Raw genomic sequence first — 17,031 nt, 5'->3', positions numbered from 1 at the left:
CTGTAAAGAAGATATTTTAAATTCTATGAAAAATTACATGAAAAGCAGTAGTTAAAAAAAGAAGATATTTCTTCAGGTAGAGAGATTTTAACTTTATAGAAAGCTAATAGAAAACACAAGTTATGATATAATTCTTCTCATGTTCTTATCAGTAAACATGTAAGCACTATATTACTTTGTTGAAAGTTTCCATTTTTATGAAAACATCCAATAAGATGGAAAAATTAAATAGTGAACATTTCATTTGTATTCACAATTCTCTGAAACAGAATCTGTATTGACATAGAGCTGGTTCAAATTTGACCTGTTCAAAGGAAAAGCAGCAGGAGAAGAAGGGAGGCTTGTCAAAGAAATTAGTAATTTGAACATGATTGTGGGTGGATGTTTAGCTTGCTTAGGGAATAACATGGTTTTTGAGAGCTTTTCAAAGCACTTTAGCAGCATACATTTTTGTATAACCTCCTAACTTTGTGAGTCATCTATTCTGTCTTCCACAACCTGTTGCAAGATTTCAGAGGTGGTATTTGATGCCAGCACAGTTTTAAACTCCTCATGGGTTTTATCACTCATTATGGGATACTTCATACCCCATCCATTCAGAGATAATGAAATATAGCAGTGTCCTACATAAACTATAATTTTTTCTTATAGCCATTAGTGTTATTTCAAATACTTAAAGGTAACACAACTATTGCCTTAAAGCATTCTGTGGTTTAGATAGTCACCAATTCACAATTTTTTCCCCTCTGTATTCCTAAGATAATTTTATTGCACAGATCCAGGTTTCTGATATTTAATTATAAATTACTTGATCATGTAATATGTTATGACAAACAGTAAAATTTGATTCCTCTCTTAGGTTAACAGTGAAACTAGATACTTGAATATATTATCAATATTTTTGTATTAGAAAGGTAAGGTAAGGTAGAAATAATCAGAAAACAAAGGTTACCACCAAGATTTCTCTCTTTCACAGAACATATTTTGAAACCTTTTTTCAGGAACTCATTTTATCTATGAGAGCAATAATTTCCTTTTGAAACTCACATTGCCAGCAGTCATTCCACCCTAACTTATCAACCTGAAAATTACTCACATATCCCAATGGCTGTCTGCAGTATGTGTAGGATGATTTTATATTTAACATCTGTAACATTTCACGTTACATATCTGATGACTCATTTGTGTAGCTTCACATTTAGAAATAGTAATACGTGGAAACAAACAAGTAAATAAAAACCAAAAAAACCTTTTGACCCACTTAGATTTTTCTACATTCTTTTTTATGGCATTCTGAAAATCACTGCTTTGTTCTCCTGGGGACCCCTTGACTAGAAGAAGGTGGCCATTTTAGCAATTCCTGAACTACCGTAGGCCTTAGGACGTAATAAAAAGGAATTCTGCAGTTTTAGTGTTTTATTAGATTACTTTCATTCACAGAATTTATCTTTCTAGTAGAAGAGAGAACTTCATGTCCACATGAATGTTAGAAAATTCTTTTGATTTGGAAACCTACTCCAGGCAGTTAATTTAGTAGGAGAGTTATGGTATCTGAATTCCTATGAATACAAAACACTCATGAATTTTAGAAGGTGTTCCTATAATTGCATCCTGAGCTCCAAAGTGCAGAAATAAAACCATGAGTCAGTAATTTCCAGGCAACAGAGAGCAGGGCATGAAAGAAAATTGTAACTGCAATTGCCTTTCTCTGTAGCACAGGCTCACTGTTATTAAAGCCGTAGGTCTCTGGCTCTTTCTCTCTGATGGGCAAACATTTTTCTCTGACCAGATCCGTTGTTGCTATCGGAAATGTGGCCTGTTCACCCTGTGCTGTGCCCTGCAGGCCATAGTGGGTGGGGTGTGAGGGAGTTGTATGGAATTGTCCCAGCGGCTTTTACTTTAGTTCCTGCCAATTTCTCATTCTTCAGATATGGTTAACGTTATCTGTTCACACATTTACAGCTTCGAGTGATTCAGTCACTGTGTTGCCATCTTGGGAAAGAGCCAGGGAAGCTTTCTTTTCATCCAGGTGTTCTTTGAGTATAACTAAGCATGTCACATACTTATAATCCTGTTCCTTTCTAAATCTCATATACAGTTTGGGGTATGATATTTTATTAGCCTTATAACAACACTACGAGGTAGGTAATGGACAGACATTATCTTCCTCATTCTAGACATGAGAGATTATGCAACATTAGTAGTTGCACAGTTGGAGCTCACATTATTATCTAGTCTTTTGTCTGCTCCAAGGGAAAGAAATTATGTTCAGTCTCTTCTGGGGAGATAAGAAGTAACTTCATGTAGAAATCTCAAGAAAATCCTAAGGACACCGTAGGAAATACTGACAGTGCAAAGTTGGGATTTAACCCAGATCTCTCTGGGGAACCAGTTTCAATTTATTTCTACTGCTATGGAAATTCCAAATGGAGCAGTGAATATAGACCATCTTTTTTCTAGAATAGGAGGCATCTAGGAGTTTAATATTTCAGATTGGCCAGGAATGTGTTACCTTCTAGGGTGACGGACATCCTTCTTCCTGATCTAGCTGTTTAAGGATTCTTAGCCCTCTAATGCTTCTCTTCCCACATGGGTATCACTGCTGCCTCAGTTACTCACCTTTCCCCTTCAGAATGGTCTTTTAGGAAAGGAAATTCTCTAAGAGAACTCTCAATTCATAATTGGATGAGTTGTACCAAAGCCCTCTTTCACTCTGCTTGACAGAGTTGGGCAAGGTATCAAGGGTGGTAGCATTTGCTTTCAAATTTGAAGGGTGAGTATAGGTATTAACTAGTTCATTTCTTAGTATTTTTGCATCTTTCCCTTCCTTCTGCCAGTTCAACACACTTTTACATTCTTGTAACTACGTAAAAAAAGTTCTTTCTCTGTAACTTTAGAAAAGGAGCCCCAGTGCACCCACTGTTCCAGAAAAAAGACCTTCACTTCATGTGTAATAATCCTTAGCAATAAGTAGAAAGATGTTAATTTGGAATATTGCAAAAAAACAAAACAAAACAAAACAAAAAAAACTGCTGTAGCTCATATGTACCTAATGTCTATCTGTGTCTTATTGCCTCTTTTTCCATGTTTTCATTCACTGATCACATTTTCTTCTCACATGTTTGCATATGTGTGTTTGTGTGTGTGTATATATATATATGTATGTACATAATACACACACACACACACACACACATATGCACACACAGCAGTCCCTATCATCTGTAATTTCACTTTGTGCAATTTCAGTTACCTATGGTAGACCACAGTCCAAAATTATTAAATGGAAGATTTCAGAAATAAATAATTCACGTTTTAAATTGCACACCAGGAGTAGGTGATGAATTCTTGTACTGTCCCGCTTAGTCCTGCCAGGATGTGACTCAGCCCTTTGTCCAGTGCATCCATGTTGTCTATGCTACTGCCCTTTAGTCACTTAGTAGCCTTCTTGATGATCAAATCAGCTGTCAAGGTGTTGCAGTTATGTGTACAACTTATCTTTATTTTACTTAACAGTGGCCCTAAAGCGCAATAGTAGTGATGCTGGCATATTGTTCTAAGTGCTCTATTTTGATATTAGTTGTTGCTGTTCATCTCTTACTGTGCCTAATTTATAAATTATACTTTATCATAGCTATGTATACATAGGAAAACCATATGTAGGGATCAGTACTACCATGCTTTCATGCACCCACTGGGAGTCTTAGAACACATTCCATGTAGATAAAGGGGAACTACTCTGTGTGTGTGTGTGTGTGTGTGTGCGCACGCGCGCGTGCGTGCATGCATGTGTGTGGTGTGTCTGTGTGTGTGTCAGTATGTATGTGTGTATAAAAACAAATGCTTCCAATTCTGAATCCTTCCCCCCCACCACTTTTCTTTAGGACTATTGTATAGTTTCCTTTAGGAGTCTCTCTTTAGAGATCTTTTTCAATATTCAATCAATATTCAAATTACCACATCTGATTTTTTAACATACCACATCATCTTAGTGAGGAACAGAAAGCATATTCTTATTTTATTCTATTAATTACCAATTTCAATTTCATGTCTTGCTTTTTAGCCTGATCCTCAGTTAGACTTGTGAATAATGAAGTAGTTTTCTGAAAGCATCTGAGAAAGAACTTGGGACAAACCCACATGCTATTTCCAGCTGGTTCACACCTTGCATAGGGATAAAAACTTCTCTTCCAAGTGCTACTGGCAGGGCAGTGTTTAAGCACCTTCTGTAAAGTTTGCCTGATGAACACTTGAATGATTGCATTAGATATTATTTTATTAACCTAATGGAGGTAGACATTCACTATCCTCCCTATCTGTATTCTAAAAATACCAAATTTCTTCTTGCAGCTCACAAAATACTAGGATCTCCATATGTCTATGACCATAGTTTATATCTTGTTTCATTAATGTGTAGCACAGTGCATGAGGAATACCAAACACATAACAAATATTGATTGAAGGAAGAAAATGAATGTGTGTATCAACACATAAATAAAAATAAATAAATAAATAAATAAATAAATAAATAAATAAGGCAATTGAGTAATTCCTCTGGTGTTTTCTTCTCTACTGTTCAAATCTCTGTTCTCTCCTTCCACTGGTTAGTTCTGCTCAAATTTTTCGCATCCTAAATCAACCTGCCTCTGTGCATTAAGCCACTGACATATACATCTCCTTCCAGTCACCTAATTTTTAAAAAGTATAGTCTAACCTTACTGCTCCTACTTACTTCCTGTTTATTCCTTAATCACTCCAACTGTTGCTTTCCCTACTCCAGTGAAATCACAATGGTGAGTAAACTCAGAACATCTTAATTACTGAGTTCCATGACCATCACTGCATCCACTTTCAAACAAAATTTATACTTCATTTGACCTTGTTTAATATTTGGTCATTATTAAAACTCTATTCCAGTGGCTTTTTAGAAAGTCCTTTTTCCTGGATCTCATGTAGCTCTGATTTTTTTTTTCTTTTTTTTCTTTTCCTTTTTTTGGCTCAGTAGAGTTTTTTTCTTTGATAATTCTTTAACATTGGTGTTTGGCTGTAGAGTTCTTTTTCCCCTTTTATACTCTCTCCCTGAATCATCTCACCAATTTCTAAGATTTCTGTAATTATCTAGCTACACATGGTGAGCATATCAATATATCCACCCAGGCTCATCTCCCTTCTGATTTCAGACATGTATTTATTAACACATTACTTGATAGCTCCATTTATGATGTCACAGGTTGCTAAAACTCAGTATCTAACCAAATTCTCAGTCACCTATCTACTTTTACAAATCCCAAAATGCCACCTCTCCTGAAAATACTGCTTTTACTACATTACATTCTTTGTGTTGGCATCACTATTAATCTAGAATAGAAACTTTAGAGTCAGCTTTGATTCTTCTCTTTTCTTCATCCCTCACATTTAATTTTCATCCTCTTACTGTGGCTCCTTGTTATCCAGTTCATCACACCTGCTTCAGTATTGTTCCTAGAACAAAGGTCCAATTACATCTTTTGTTTTCTAAAAGCCTTTGGCAACTTGGCTTTAACATGTCCTATTGTACTAGTTAGGGTTCTCCGAAGAAATAGAACCAATAGGATGTGTACACACACACACACATAGAGAGGGAGAAATATTTGTTTCAATGAATTAGCTCATGCAGTTGTGAAGGCTAGCAAGTATAAAATTTGCAGGACAGGCCAGCAGGCTGAAGACACAGGAAAAGTTGGAGTTTGAATCTGAAGGCAGAATTCCTTCCTCCACCTGAGAAGTCAGACTTTTTTTCTGTTAAGGCCTTCATCTGATTGGATGAAGCTCATTCACATTATGGAGGATAATCTGATTTACCCTAAGTCTACTGATTTAAATGTTAATTTCATCTAAAAAATACCTACACAGAAACATCTAAAGTGCTTGACCAAATATCTGGGTACCCTGGGCAAGCTAAATTGATGCTTAGACTTAACCATCACACCTATTCATAATTTTCAGAACTGTTTACACACACACACACACACACACACACACACACACACACACAGAGTAAGTGTTGATTAGATTGAGCAGGCTATTTATACTTGTGTGCTCATTATCCACTTTATTTTTTCAAGCCCTTATTGCTATACCTTATATATTTTAAGAAATCATTATCTATTTGCTGGTTAACTGACTGAATGGAAAGAATAAATGAAACAGAGAAACAGAAGAAACACATGAAGGGAAGGAAGGGTTCAGGAATGTTGGTCACACAGCATGAAGTGTCTTTCTTTCTTACTCCTTTTTCAGCTTCATGAACCTATTCAAGATTGAAATCATAGATCACTTTCTGCATGTCAAATTCTTTGAGCTCACTCTTTTCTCATGTGTTCTTTTGTACAAAATGTCTGCACCATATTACATATATTGAATTCTTTGTTAGATGCCTCTACAAGATGAATTGAATGATACCAGCACCTACTTTTGTCCTTTCACTATTCTGGGACCTCATCCTTCTCATTTTATCTCTTTTACTTCTTCCCCTGTTTCTCACTCTTTTTCTTATTCTCTTCCCTGTTATCTCCCAGCACCATGTGTCATATTTAATAGCAATAACCTCTATAATCCAAGGGAAACTAACTAGACATATGATGTCCCTCTATAAGGGTGGCTTTAATTCCAAAGAGAAAGTGAAATGCTGATATTTTCTATTCTTAATCATTAAGATTAAAGATATTTTCAGGTATGCTTAGGGTGACCAATATTTACCACTAAAGTACACTTTAGGTTGGGCTTTCTGTTGAACAGAGGTTTTAATTTAACAGAGGCTTTCCATTTAACAGAGGTTGGTGAATGTTACCAACGTTCCAATAACTAAATGAAAGCCAAAAACCCTCCTAGGAAACAGTCAAGTTTTACGTTAAATTTCTGGGAGTTCAGAGAGTCCTCAGTGTTCATACACCCTGTACTGTGTTATTCTTAATTTCCAGATTCTACAGGTGTATACATAAACTTATCCAGATCTTTCTTGTAAGAATGGGAGATGGTGTGAAAATGTGTATTTTCCTTGTTCTTCAAAAATGTTGTGCACATATTTAAAGTTTGGTGCAACATCTCTGGAAGCTGGTGTCCTTAAGGCTTATTTTTTTCTGGGAGATGGCTACCTATGCTTTCATCCTGTAGGCATCAATTAATTATAGGAGTATACTCTATTTGCTACAGATTGCTAGCACCATATTTTTCTTGAGAAGCAAGAAGAAATACAGGTTAGCAGGGCATCTTCTTTTAAAAATAGAGGTTGCAAAGCTAACTGACTTCTGGAAAGTGTGAGATTTTCTCTTTCTCTCTGTAACATTCTTTCTGTAAAATGCTATCCTCTTGGTCCTGTGTAAACCTTCTGAATTAGGTTCATACTAGGCTACCTGGATACTCAGCTCATGTACAAAGCACCAAATACTAACGCATTTGGGTAGGATTACTAACAGGAGTCTCTACTATGAGCAGATAGTGAGTTGATGCTGGTGGACCAAAATGTTTGATTTGGGGTAGATAGAATGGGAAAAAATGCCTGTTTAATAGATGTTTTTTGATATGCATAAATCTCATCATGAGCTGTTCAGATATTTGAATCAGCATTCCTGTGTATCAGCAATCAGGTGGAATTAAAAAATAGCTGTTCTCATTGTACCTGGCACGTGCACTGTAATTTGCTTCAGACTCCACCACTCTCTATTGCCCACAATCCATAAGAAGTGTTGTTTGCCATTATCACAGATACCTCTTCTTTTTCTTCAGTATAGTAGAGAAATAATTTCCAATACCCAGGTATATGTCAAAAATGGCACCATGAAATTCAGAAAAACACTATATATTGTGATATATTTATTGGGAACAACTGAAGAATTTCTCTTATTTAATATGCAAGCAGAATGCATCTTTGTCAGGTTTATTATTTATTTTACATACAGTTTACTTCACTCACTAATGTTATCTTTCGCTGCCCATATTGGCATGCAATTTACCACTTTTTCCTAGGGTCCTCTTCACTTCTTCACCTTCAGCATCCTGAAAGTGCTGCTAAATAGATTGTTAGTAGTTGTTATAGTCATATTATATTTCAGTATTTAAAAATTGATTTTATATTTTTTCTGTAAAATATTAACAAAACAAACTGATGAAGTGAAATTATCTATATGGTTATTTGCAAATATTGACATAGTAAGATCAGTTAAAGAACCTGGAGTGATTATTGATTTCAGCCTATTGCCTTCATACAGATTTAGCAAACAGTAATAATAACAACAGCAGTAGCAACAACACAACAGCATTTCTTTGGATTCTTTTACAGTTTACAAAATACCCACATGTGCATTTTATGTAAAATGAAATCCAGAAATGCTGATGTAACATATTTCCTCTGTCTTAAAATAATTTTAAATAAAGAGCATCTAGCAAGGAATAAGTTCTCCCCAGGTTCACTACTGGGAGGCTGGACATTATGGAAATAGGCCATATCTGCTGCGCTGCCCAGGGAGGCATCAGTAGCTGCTTCCATTTGTAACAGCATTTTGTTCCTGACAGAATGTGAGAATAAAAGTCAGTGCCATGAAGTTCTAATGTTGAGGTGGCCACGTGGCCACACTACTTTCTTTTGTGTTGTCAAACTCGAAAACACTGCTGTGGGGAGTGTGTGTGATGTTGTCTTATGTGGACAGTAGCCATCTCTACTACATTTTCAATTTTCTTGGCATCAGAACTACACATTTAGAACTCCATGTAGTACTTTTTATTTTTTTATTGTGTAAATATGATTTTGAAAGCTCCTAAGTTTTTACAGTATTGAAAATTCCAAACTAAAGTATCGAGAAGGTTTCTGTGTTCAGAAAGCAATTTGAATGGTTGTCTTAGTTAGCAGGCACTTCCTACAAGGACCACATGTGAGAACTTCATTTATTTATGGAAGGAAGGAAGGAGGGAAGGAGGGAAGGAGGGAAGGAGTCGGGGAGGGAAGGAATGGGAGAGGGAGGGAGGGAGGGAAGGAGTGGGGGAGGGAAGGAAGGGGGGAGGGAAGGAAGGAAGGGTACTTCCTCCAAGGAACAAATATGAGAATTTCATTTATGTAAACATAGATACATACATATGTACATACATACATACATACATACATATATAAACAAATAAATCTGAGGTTAAGCCCTTGCCATAAGCAAAACTGTTTGACACTGTAAATGAAAGAAGTATAAGGAGGAAGTTTCCTGGAAACAAAAGATACATAGTTCTGTGTATTTTAAACACTGAAGGATTTCCGTGTGTTTATAGAAGTGAGAAATCACATGGGTCTGGATGATCATGGAAAGAAAAAAGGAAGCAGAAAGAGAGAATTCCCAGAGGAGGGAGGCACATTGATTATGAAAATAAGTTTGTACACTGGGTTCTTAATTAGAATATTCTATTACACAAAGAGACAGGCAAAGATGACATCTTGGTACTTCAAAGAAATAACTATTCAATGGTGAAAGAATTGTTTTCTTAGAAAGTAATTCAGTGACACACATTTTGGTTCTTTTTGGCGAATATTATGCTTTTCATCGAAACAATGATTATTGCTAATAATTAAATTCCACATATTTGTGCCTTTTGTGAACTTTCCAGAGACTAAAGTCATTCTTCAACAATTCTGCTGTACAGTGATCAGCTACATAAACCTCAATTAGACATGATCTGTCCAGATTCAGGAATTATATTTTAATGTGGGATTTAAATTGTAATTATTCATCACGCTAGAAAAATAATAGTTCTAATCAACCTGTCTTTATCACCACTTTCATCATAATTTTAACGTCTCTGTTTTTACGTAAGGTTGCCATTGCCACCTGGGGCTTTTTCAGGACTCTGGAAGAATCAGGAAGCATTCAAGCATTTATACTTTGAAAAATTTCCCGTAAGAACTTTAATATGCTTTTTTTGTCTTCTTATGTACTTTTCTGAATTCTCGCCTATTAAATTAAGAAACTTGCTCCCAGAATCATAGATCAAAAAGCAACTTTTAAAGGTTATCTGGACTAGTTTCCAGCTCTCAAGGATAAGAATGCCCAACTTACAATTATCTAAATAAGTCATTTTTACACTTTTACACTTATTGTCAGTCTCTGGACTTCTATGTTTCTTCGTTTTTCCTAACAGCTTTTCCTAGAATTTAATAGTCCTCAGTATCAGGAATGTTTTTGTTACATAAAAATGTTTTTTGGACTTTTTATGTTGTTTCTTCTACTGGATTCCTCTTTACCAACAGGCAAGAGAGCAACAGATCAGAATTACAGAATGCGATTAAGACTCCTTAACCTCTTCTTTTATCGGTTATATGAGCAAAATCCATTTAGCTTGCCCAGAAGTCATGTTTCCATTTTTTCATCTATTTTTGATATTCATCAAATGTTCTCTGAGCTCTTTATTTTAAAATCTCATTTTAAAAATACAAATACAGCACAGAAACAGTGTACTGAAAGCCCCACACCCAGTGTTCTGGATAACAAAAAGTGCCTTCCTGTTTGATGTTCTGTTATTGTGTGAAAGTTTGTACTCCATGGCAACGTGTGTTATGTTTATAACAGCATTTCATGATAAACACATCAGGGTCTGCTCACATCATCTTTCTGTTGTTCCTCTACTGCCCCCACAACAGGGACACCTGGTCCTCATTTTTCACTAAGTAAAATTCAGAATGATTTTTACTAAAATGAGAATACTGAGTAATAGCTCAGTGTTAGATATTCTGATGAGAATACGGAGTCTCAGAAAATCTAAGAAACACAAGGGTGGCTTTCCAGGAATTGTACTAAAGTCCATGCTCATAAACTTAGGTATCAAAATAACTCAGAAGCATTAGGGGAAAAATAATATTTTTTTCTACTTATTTTTCTCCATTATTCTCGTTCTCTGATTTCTAGACCAGCAAAAATGTTCTATTTTGAGTGACTAAAAATTAAATTTCATACTTACTTATTAATCTTAAAAAATTCCGATCATTCAGAATTTTACTAAAAAAGTTTGCCAAAGTATTTGGCATTTTATCTTTATTATTTGTTAGTGAAGGACAGATAACCTAATCAACTGGACAAATGACAAGAATTAAAATAGCTTTCTTTAGAAAAAAATGGCAACATTGAATTACCTCGATAGCCAAGATTAAACATCCCCTGATAGAGTGTGGCAGGGATAATTTGTCAGTATAGTTAACTCTAGTAAGCTCAGTCTATCTGCCTGACAGGGAAACAGTTAAATCGTCAGAGAGCAGGTGGTGACATGATTGATTGTAGCCTGACAATGGCAAATGATATGTGCATGTGATTTTAACATGATCACCTTTAACACTAAAAGCTCCCTCAAAGCCCCTGTTTATGGCTAAACTATATGAAATGACTCCGTTCTCTGTTTACCTGATCTCAAACCTCTTATTTGAGAAATTAATAACAGCAGCACAGAAGGGTTGGGTAACTTCCCCTGAATTCACATAGGTGAGAAGCTACAGAACTGAGACTTGAACCAGAATAGTTGGGCTTGAGAGTTCATGCCCTTAACTGCTACTCTAGATTATCTATCTAATATTAATAAAAGTATTAATTGCAGTAAAATTATTGAGAGCTCATGATGTGTCCAAGTCTGTCTTCATTTTTATGTGCTGTTTCATGTATGTTTCACAGAAGCCTTATAAGGCAGAGCTCATTATTCCTTTTAATGGATCAGAATACTGAGTCTAAGAAAGTCTAAGAAATACAATAGTGGCTTTCCAGGATTTGCACTAAAGTCCATGCTCATAAACATAGGTTCAAAATAACTAAGAAGCATTAGGAAAAATATTTTTTTTCTACTTCTTATTCATCATTATTCTTATTCTACTGTGATTTCTAGACCAGCAAAAATGTTCTACTTTGAGTGACTAAAAATTAAATTTCATGCTCACTATTAAATTTCACTGAAACTTGAGTCTGATCTTAACCCATATTAATAAACTAGTGCTATATTGTGAAATTATTCATTAGGAGCTTTAATACTTTTAAAAATTAATACAATTAAGAACTATATCAAAGAATTACTTTGTAATACCAAAGTATATTAGAATTAGTATTGAGCTATTACTTCTCCATTAAAAAAAGAAATCGGGATCATAAACTTTACCATTCTATATTCAAACACTTAAACATCTCTAAAACCACTTTAACTTATTCTTGGCTATTAGAGAAGGAAAGAGATTCTAGTACACTTCCCAGATAACAAGTAGTTTAATTTCCTAGTCTGATTATGAAAAAAGGCAAATGTTCACAGCAGATCCATTTCATTACACTGTATATTTTACCAAGTTTAAAATCATTACATTATTTAATAGTACATGCTAATCAAACATTATTTATTCTTGTTTTCAGGGATATTATGATACTATGGATGCTGGTTACATGGATGAAGAAGGCTATGTGTATGTTATGTCTCGCATGGATGATGTAATAAATGTTGCAGGTCACAGAATTTCTGCAGGTGCCATCGAAGAGGTATTGATGAATATTGGTATTCTATTCCAAGTAGTGTTTAGACACAGAGCTGCACTGAAGACAATATTGAGGTTATTTCACTTGGAAAATTACCACACCCTTCATTTGCAGCAGAGGCTAGGTTACTCTTGTATCTCTCTCACTGAATACACATTCTCTCTTTTAGATTTTCATATTTTCTACACTGTGCCATCCCTGGGTGGTAGTGAAGAGTTTTAAACACTTACATATATCTGTTTCTTTAAGGAAGAGCCTGTGTACCTTTGCTGCTTAATACTTGCTACTTGAATGCCTCTAGCTTCTTGATTTACTCGTGTTTAATCATCAGGTTTGCATACGGTCTTTAAGTGGTGTGGGATTTAAACATTTTATTGTACTCTTAAATCCTGAGAATTTTCTTCCAGTGTAAGTCACATAAAGCCTCCAGAACAGGTTTTTAAAAAAATGTTTTAAAAACGTACTCCTATGGAGTAAAATCTACTTTATTGTCATACAGTACCATGAGTTTTTATACTTACCCAGTTCCTTGTAACCATCACCAGAGAAAGGGTACAAAACAATTTCAACACTGTCAAAGAATTCCCTCATAATGTCACCTTTGTATTCTGACTCTGGTAACCCTTGTTTTTTCTCCATTTCTATGTTTTAGCCTTCCTCCAATTTTATATAAGTAGATTATACAGTACTGTAAACTTTGAGACTGAGTTACTTAATTTAGGAAAATACATTTTAGTTCCTTTCAAGTTGTTGCATTTATTAAGAATTTGCCTTTTTGTATTGCTGTATAGAATTTCACTATGTAGGTTTACTAACAAGTTCATGTATTCATTCATCCATTAAAGGACATATGGGTTATTTCTAGTTTATAGCAATTATAAATAGGGCTCTTATACACATTCAAATACAGGTGTTTGTATAAAAAATATTTTTATTTCTCTTGGATAAATACCTGTAATGGGTTTTCTGGCTTATATGTTATGTGTATGTTTAAGGTTATGAGAAACCACCAAAGTGTTTTCCCATGTGACTGTGATATTTTACATAGCCACCAGTAGTATTTAAGGGTTCATACTTTTTCCCATTCTTTCTAGAACTTGGTAGTGTCATTACTCTTTATTAAACCATTCTACTGGGTGTGTAATAGTATCTCATTGTGCATTTGATTTGCATTTCCATAATAACTAATGATATTGAGCATCTTTTCACAAGCTTATTTGCCATCCATAAATCTTTTTTGATGAGATATCTGTTAAAATCTTCAGCTCATTTTCTTTTTTAATTGGTTTTCTTTATTGTTCAGTTTTGTAAGTTCTTTATTCCGAATACAAGTTTTTTTAATCTGATATGCAGTTTGCAATTTTTTTTTCTAGTTTCTGGCTGATCTTTTTATTTTGTTAAAAGTGCCCATAAAAGAGAAAAATAAGTTTTCATTTTGATGAAGTCTAATTTATCATGTTATTATTTTACTGATTATGATATTGGTATTGTATATAAAAACTCCTGACTGTCACAAAGATTTTCTCTCTTCATCTACAAGTTTTATAGTTTTATATTTTACAGTTTTATATTTAGATTATTTAAATTTAAATTTGAGTTAATTTTTTAAATATAGTGCAAGTGTAGGTTGATGAATAATTTTTTAGTGGATGCCAGTTGTTCTAGCATCATTCGTTGAAAACACTGCCCTTTCTCCATTGAATTGCCTTTGCATCTTTGTCAAAAATCAGGTGATAATATTGGAGTGAATCTATTTCTAGAATATCTTGTCTATTTCATTGATCTATATGTTTATATTATACCAATACTGTACTGTCTTGACACTGTAGCTTTGTAGCATGTCTTAGAGTTGAATAATGTGAGTCCTCTGCATCTGCTCTTCTTTTTCACTCTTATTGAAGCTTTACTAGTTCCTTTATGTATTCCATGTATATATTAGAATAAGGTTTTCTATAGCTACAATGAACCTGTACATAAATATTGATTGAGATTGTGTTAAAACCATATATGGATTGGAGAAAAATTGCTATTTCAAACTTAGTGAGTTCAATCCACAAGTTTTGTATGTTTCTTTCTTCAGGACTTCTTTGGTATGTTCTCTTAATACTTTGTACTTTTTAGTATATAGATTCTGAACAAGTTTTTCTATGTTTATACCTAAGTATTTAATTTTTTTAGCTATTGTAAATAGTATTTTTTAGAACTTTGGTTTCAAATTTTTCATTACTAGTGGATAGAAATACTACTGACGTTTTCGTAGACTGATATGTAACCTGTAATCTTGTTTAATTTGCTTGCTGGCTCTAGCAGTATTTTTGGTAGACTTGTTGAGACTGTGTAAACAATTATGTGTGAATAAAAACAGTTGTATTACTTTCTTTCCAATCTGAATGCTTGTTATGTCTTTTTCTTGCCTTTTGGAACTGGCTAGAACTTCAGGTATTGATGTTGAATAAGACTGGTAAGAGCGGAATCCCTTGTCTTATTCCTGATCTCAGGGTAAATGCAAGAATGGTGCAAATTGTAGGCATTTCTGTAAATATGCACTTTATCAAACTGAATAGATTGTTTTCTCTTTCTAATTTGCTGAAGTGTTATTTTTAATTATGAATGAAATTTGAATTTTATCAAATGCTTTTTCTGCCTTTATTGATAGAAACATCTTTTTAACCCTGCTATATGAATTACATTAAATAATTTTCAGCTATTGAACCAGTCTTCCATTCCTGGGACAAACTTTATGTGATTGAAATGAATTACTGTTTTTATAAATTGATTGGTTTAATCAATAGTAATTTTCCTTATTCTGAAATCTCCTGTTTGTGATAATCATATAGGCCTTCTCCTTTTTGAATCATATTTGAATTATTGACCTGTTTCCACTTTTTCATTTTTAATCTGTGTTATGTTTCATTTGGGTTTCTTGTAGACAGCATCGACTTAGATAATATGGACAGCATATATTTGTTTTTATTTTTATCCAGTCTGATAATCTCCATCATTTAACTAGTGTTTTCAGATGATTTGCATTTAATTATTGATATAGTTATATATCTGTCTACCAGTTTATTATTTTCGATTATTCGCTTTTTCATTCTCTCATTTCATTCTCCCCTCTTTTCTCTTTTAAGTTCTTTTGGTTCTTTTTTTGTAGCTTTTATTGACTTGCTGAGAACGTCTATGATTCCATTCATGCCAAGAGTTTTTGCCCATTCTTCTTGGGCCATGGTTATTATTTGGTTTTTAATATTCATCTTTGTTAATTTTATCCTGAATGTGAAAATGAGGTGTTCTGGGTCAAAGACAGACTTTTTGATAAGAGTGTCATTTCCCCCTTACCCTAGGTCTTATTATGACCCAATGGCAACTTTTCCTATATGAGTAGCCAGATTCTCCATAAATGAAGGTTAAAAAAAATGATTATTCTATACTTATAAAAGGGAGGGAGGCAGCCATTCTTCCTAAAGGATCTTCTTAAAGACATAATGTCTTTTATTAAAACTCTAATTATTTAATATGTAAGTAAAATACCCTCAGGAGATAGGTAGCTCTGTGTGTCTCCATTTTTACAATCTGGAAATGTTTCCAACTCCTGGGAATTAATCTTTTCTAGCAAGTAAATACCTAAGAAGATAGTAAGCTAGTCTCCCCAGCTCCTTTGGAGTTTATTTTAGTCTGGATTATACACATTTGGCTTTGACAGGTAAATTAAAGTTTTATTATCGTTTAAGATCTGAGCAATTCATTAGGCAAATGACTGTAGATCTAACTCTTCTGATGTTTGAAGAGACTCAGTAAGCTAGGGCTTTTTATAGGAGCACTGAGAAATCTAGAGTTTTATTTCTCCATAGTTGAAATAGCTAAGTTAAAATTTTTGATGATTGTAATATTTGGATAATCTTGGGTTTAGTATCTAGGGATTGTCATTTTCTTAAAAAAGATATTTAGATTTTTCTCATAACTGTTATGTTTACTTTAGATCTTATCCCAGGTATTATTTTTTTAAATTGTACTTTAGGTTCTGGGGTATATGTGCAGATCATGCAGGATTGTTGCCTAGGTACACACATAACAACGTGGTTTGCTGCCTCCATCCCCCCGTCACCTACATCTGGCATTTTCCCCCTTGTTATCCCTCCCCAACCTCCCCACATCCCCACTGTCCCTCCCTTGGCACCCCCCAACAGATCCCAGTGTGTGATGCTCCCCTCTCTGTGTCCCTGTGTTCTCATTTTTCAACACCCACCTATGAGTGAGAACATGCAGTGTTTGATTTTCTCTTCTTGTGTCAGTTTGCTGAGAATGATGGTTTCCAGATTCATCCTACAACATGAGTGTCTGGATCCTATTTAAACCCTCAGGATTTTTGTTCTTGTGGCTATTTATTTTAGTTAGTAGCCAAGTTAGGATCAGACTACATAGCCTTACCCACTGTCTGTGGATTGTGGTTTCACTGTCAATTTAGTTTTCAAAGCTTTTGTCTGTTTGGATATTCTGCATATATGATCATATTGTTTGTGAA

The 17,031-nt window shown here is 34.4% G+C and overlaps 1 protein-coding gene across 2 annotated transcripts in view; it reads left to right on the top strand.

Annotated features, from left to right (window-relative positions):
- ACSS3 (acyl-CoA synthetase short chain family member 3) overlaps positions 1–17,031 on the top strand; it is a 175,008-nt gene that overhangs the window by 127,830 nt on the left and 30,147 nt on the right. For both annotated transcript variants that reach the window (XR_012518404.1, XM_003927836.4), the window contains exons 12-13: positions 9,829–9,910; positions 12,390–12,512. Coding sequence is in view for 1 of the 2 variants with exons in the window: in XM_003927836.4 (XP_003927885.3) it covers positions 9,829–9,910; positions 12,390–12,512 (205 nt within the window). In the remaining variant the exon portion in view is untranslated. The remainder of the gene's footprint in view (positions 1–9,828; positions 9,911–12,389; positions 12,513–17,031) is intronic.

Source organism: Saimiri boliviensis, chromosome 7 (assembly GCF_048565385.1).
Source record: "Saimiri boliviensis isolate mSaiBol1 chromosome 7, mSaiBol1.pri, whole genome shotgun sequence".
NCBI lineage: Eukaryota > Metazoa > Chordata > Mammalia > Primates > Cebidae > Saimiri > Saimiri boliviensis.
The sequence above is the reverse complement of the archived record's forward strand: the minus strand, read 5'-3'. Positions and strand labels throughout refer to the sequence as shown.